The following is a 4,547-nucleotide window of genomic DNA, read 5'->3' as shown; positions in this document are numbered from 1 at the left end:
GTAAAAAAATTAAAGTTGCGGGTACTGTATTACGCAAAAAGATGTTAAAACAGAAACTTGAGTATAACATTTATTTATTCCCGGTGCCTAATTTACCAAGCACAAATACATGTATGATCAGGTCTATGATAATTTGATATCGTACAGTTTTTATTTGCTTTGATTGACACTCCCTCCCCATTTTTCCTTTCGCTCAAACCAATCAATTTTTAGAAACAGAAGCTATCAAGTATTCTATAATCGTTTCTTAAATAATAATTAAAGATTTCCAATATAGTTGACAGACCAAAGCAGATACCAATATGGGTCTTACGGAATATTTTTTTCACTATCTATTATAGCTACCTAGTTCAGAGCGAATAGTTTCAAAAGCAATACATGTATGTCATTTATTTTACAAAATATCTCTTTTTTAAATCGCTTACTATAACATAAATACTTCTACTTTATGCATGATTCCATTTAAATAGAAAAAATAACAAAAATTGACAATTGCATAACATTTTCACGTATTGTATTTTGATATGTAACACCAACAAAACGTACTTTTTTTGCAAATAATCTCACAAAAACAATGATGTAATATAATATAAACAAATGTTTATACAGTCTTTGTACACGTATGTAAAATGTTGCCACGTTTTCAACAAAGTTTAATACAACTTCCGCAACTCTTACATTATTCATTGATAATGCAGGAAGCATCAAGTTTGTAAAACACAAATTTTAAATGCCAAATCGCTGACAGAGATGCTTGTAAGAATCATTTGCGGTTTTACAATTGGAGTTTTAATGTCTTGGAGACCGAACATGCCTATATTAGTTGCCACAATAGGTACTCTTTTTTATTTAACTTTTGTATGAAATGTTTTCAGTAGAAAATGTGTAAAGTAGTCCCTAATTATAAGCATAAAGATAAACCATTAAAAGAATTGCTCTTTAAGAATTAAGAACACCACCGCGAAACAGTGAGATTTTATTTCTTAAGAACTGTTTAACACATTGAAAATCCCAAAGCAAAAACCTGCAATCAGTGTTTTATCTACCTGTGTTTTAGATTGTAACAGGCATATGAGTTTCGATTTTCTTAAGAGACATATGGCTAATTTGAACAAAATCTGGAAAAATGGTAAGTGTATTTTATAAGATGCATATTAAAATCATAACAACACATTTAAAGCTTAAAGCGGTGGCATACTACATTTCAGATCATAGCTAAGAGAAAAATCATTTAAAATCATGTGATATTTTTTTTATACCGGGCAAAAGTTGAAAATGTATTTGTTGGCCTAGCAAGCTTTTGCTTTTCCGACCTTGACCTCATTAATATACCGCAAAAACGCATTTAATGGAGATAATTGCATAAGAAATGCAAACCATCTGCTTTGATGTCATACTGCAATTAATGGACTTTAATATACTTTAGTTTGAACATCACAAGTATCAATGCAATTAGTTTTTATATTTCTTGCTTTTTCAATGGTTTTTGAAAATATAAAAATATCTCAGGCGACCTAGTGCAATTTGTCTTCGTCCGTCGGCGTGCATTAGCAATTTTACATTTTTGACTTCCTGGAAACTACAGGACCACATTTTGCTATTTTGGTTTGAAGCATCTGTAAGATATAAATAAGAATATTATTTGTGAAATGTATTACCATACCACCCCTGGGGCCTCATTAATGGTGCCGAAAAATAAAACATAAAAAAGGGCTAATGTTTCGAAAATATTCTCCTAACTACCATATATTTGATAAAAACTAATTGCATGGCTATGATTTCCATTAAGCCTTCTAACAAAACTGTGAAATTTGTGGTCCCTGGACCAAGTGTGCAGGCCCTTATAAGGCAAAATATGGACATTTAGAGAGTATCATATACTTCTCCAATCCCATTTATATTTGAGAAAAATTTATGATATCCATCAATCCTTCTACCGAAATTGTGAGATTCATTACCCTTATGTTAGGGGTTCAGGTCATAGGGTGCTGCTAATATGATCATAATATGGTTATATTAGTAGTGAGCACACAGTTTTGAGCACACCAGTGAGAGATAAACTGAATGCATGAATCCGATGTTCATAAAGCCCTCTAGCAAAATTGTGAAATTTAATGTCATCGACTTTTCTTAAGGGTTTGGACTCTGAAATGAAGATTAAAATGCAAAATAAGATTCTTTGACATGTCAATCTAAGAGCTTTGGAACCCGGGTGACCGTAAGGCCTGCAGGTCTCTTGTTCTTTTTGATTATGATCATATTATGGGGGGGTGGGGGGTGTTCGAAGTTTACATTTTAAGTGCTTCACTTTAAATATTCCATTTAATTTTTGTTCAGTTCTTGATCCGATGTTATTGCATTTTTAGCTATTTGTAAATTATACATGTATGTATTTGATACAATATAAGCATTACCTATTTCATTCCATTCATGTGTTCTAAATATATAAATATTCATTATTTAATCTTGAATGGCAAGTACCCTTACGACATAATTGTTGTTTTTTTCTTGTGATATATGACAATAGATAATGAGCAGAGAATTATAAATTAAATGTCGACGGTCTCAAACATGACTCAAACATTAGACTCTGCCTTCATTATTGATGATTTATTTTCATTTTAGGTCTGTAAAATAACTAGTCAACTTTTAAAATCGAGACAGCTAATACAGTTTTTCTTTGAATAGAAACGACTTATTATAGACAAAAAAGAAGAACAGTACACAAGATGTCAGAACCTGAAAACAGCTTTGGTTCTGAAAAGATAATAGTTATCGTTTTGGGATCAGTGATATGCCTGGTACTGTTGTTGGCAATTGTTCGAGAAATGTATCAAAGCTGTCGATTTCCTAGCAGCCAGATACTTGTGAAAGAGACAGAAGATGTTTATGCAGTGCTTGGTGACATTGAGGAAAGAATTGCCTGACTCTCTCGGTCTTTGTTTTTCATATAGCTGATAATGAATTAAGGAGGCTGGTCAATACGTGAACAATCAGATATGTCGAAATCTTTAACTTATGGTACCTATGGCCATAAACTAACATTTCGTTAAGTGGAAATTCAAATATTTTACCTGTTAAATGTGATCATTTTCTAACATCTTTTTACGGAGCTTTTCTTCTTAAGAAAATATAAATAGTCTAAAAATGGTCACAACAATCGAGCTCTCCGAAAATTATAGCTGAAAAAAACCCAGGTCGGATATCCCCTCTCAAGAAATATTCCAAATGATAGATATTTACGACAAGGACATACTTGCAATTGACCATTTTTTTTCAGTATATAGCAAATCAAACGTTTGGTTAAAAACTTTTATTTGAAGTAGAAAAACGTTTTTTAAAAATATGAATTTTAAAAATATATCTCACGTGTACATAGATATATGAAATAAATGTCTTCCATTAATTGTAAATGCTACATGTAAACTGTCCCCAACTTTCCTCAAGTCAATACTCTGCCTCAAATCTGAGGTTTGACCTCAAATTTATGCACTTTTCTTTAAAGGATTGGAGTTGAGGAATGAGTTAAGGGATTTGAAAATTTTGGTGACGGTGAGTTCTGGAAACGTAATGAGTAAATTTATACCTGTTTTTGTGTCCTTAACGTTTTCTTGTGTCTTACTGCTGTATTATCGCACTTGCTCCAATTATTTTCTGTAGTAGATCGTACAGTAACAGCATGGACATCAGAAAATTGAGTATGATTCGTGGAAACTGATAAACATTTGAATGACAACACGATATTACCTTCTTGAAATTATCGCTTATTTAGTATGTTGTATAGTGTGCAACTGCGCTCAATATGCACGCGAAGTAAGGCAGCGCTATCTGTGCAAAATAACCAGGATACCTCGGGTTACTTTAAAGAATATGCTATCTTTTATTTATTGTCTTTAATTTTGTTTTAATTACTGATTACCAAGTAGTATATTTTATGCATTTGAAAGTCCATGTTACCTGAATGCCTCGATCGGAAAGCAACCGACAGTAATTTCTCGACTGGTATTTATACAACAGTAGCAGCAGACAATAATATAGCGATCAAATTCTTCAATGAAGAAATTTCGGCTTTAATCTGCATTTTTGGTCCTTATCTAACTATTCATGAATTTAAAAGCAATGCGTTGACTTTTTTTAGGAATTCCCCAAGGGCCTGCTCTTTTCGTATTAACCAATTGTTTGCCAAATCTACCATGCCTTGGAATTTTTTCTTTTAATGTGCTTTCAATTGCTGTGATTATATCAGATCTGCTTTCCGCAATGGTACAAAAATGATAAAAACCAGAAGCAGTGTACAAGTGTTCAAAAGTACATAGTCACATACTTCTAGTCATCAGTGTTTACGTCAATACCAAAAGTGTTGTAAGAATAGAAAATATTGCCAAACTGTTTTGTTACGTGTAGTTAATATTTTCCTGTGTGTGTGTAATGTAATGTGTGTTAGTGTGTATGTTTCTATAAAACGATTTAATATAAAACAAATGCATATTTTTCCTATGTTACAATGCAATACTTATTATTTTCTCATGAATAATTTAAACACTTTT

General features: G+C 32.0%; 1 protein-coding gene across 1 annotated transcript; it reads left to right on the top strand.

Moving 5' to 3' along the window:
- The first annotated feature begins 750 nt into the window (after positions 1–750).
- Positions 751–2,927, top strand: LOC128160075 (uncharacterized). The gene is made up of 3 exons (XM_052823341.1): positions 751–835; positions 1,058–1,129; positions 2,689–2,927. The coding sequence occupies exons 1-3, from the start codon at positions 751–753 to the stop codon at positions 2,925–2,927; spliced, it is 396 nt and encodes a 131-aa protein (XP_052679301.1).
- Positions 2,928–4,547: the final 1,620 nt, after the last annotated feature.

Source organism: Crassostrea angulata, chromosome 8 (assembly GCF_025612915.1).
Source record: "Crassostrea angulata isolate pt1a10 chromosome 8, ASM2561291v2, whole genome shotgun sequence".
Classification (NCBI taxonomy): Eukaryota; Metazoa; Mollusca; class Bivalvia; order Ostreida; family Ostreidae; genus Magallana; species Magallana angulata.
This window is presented reverse-complemented; position numbering and strand designations above follow the sequence as displayed.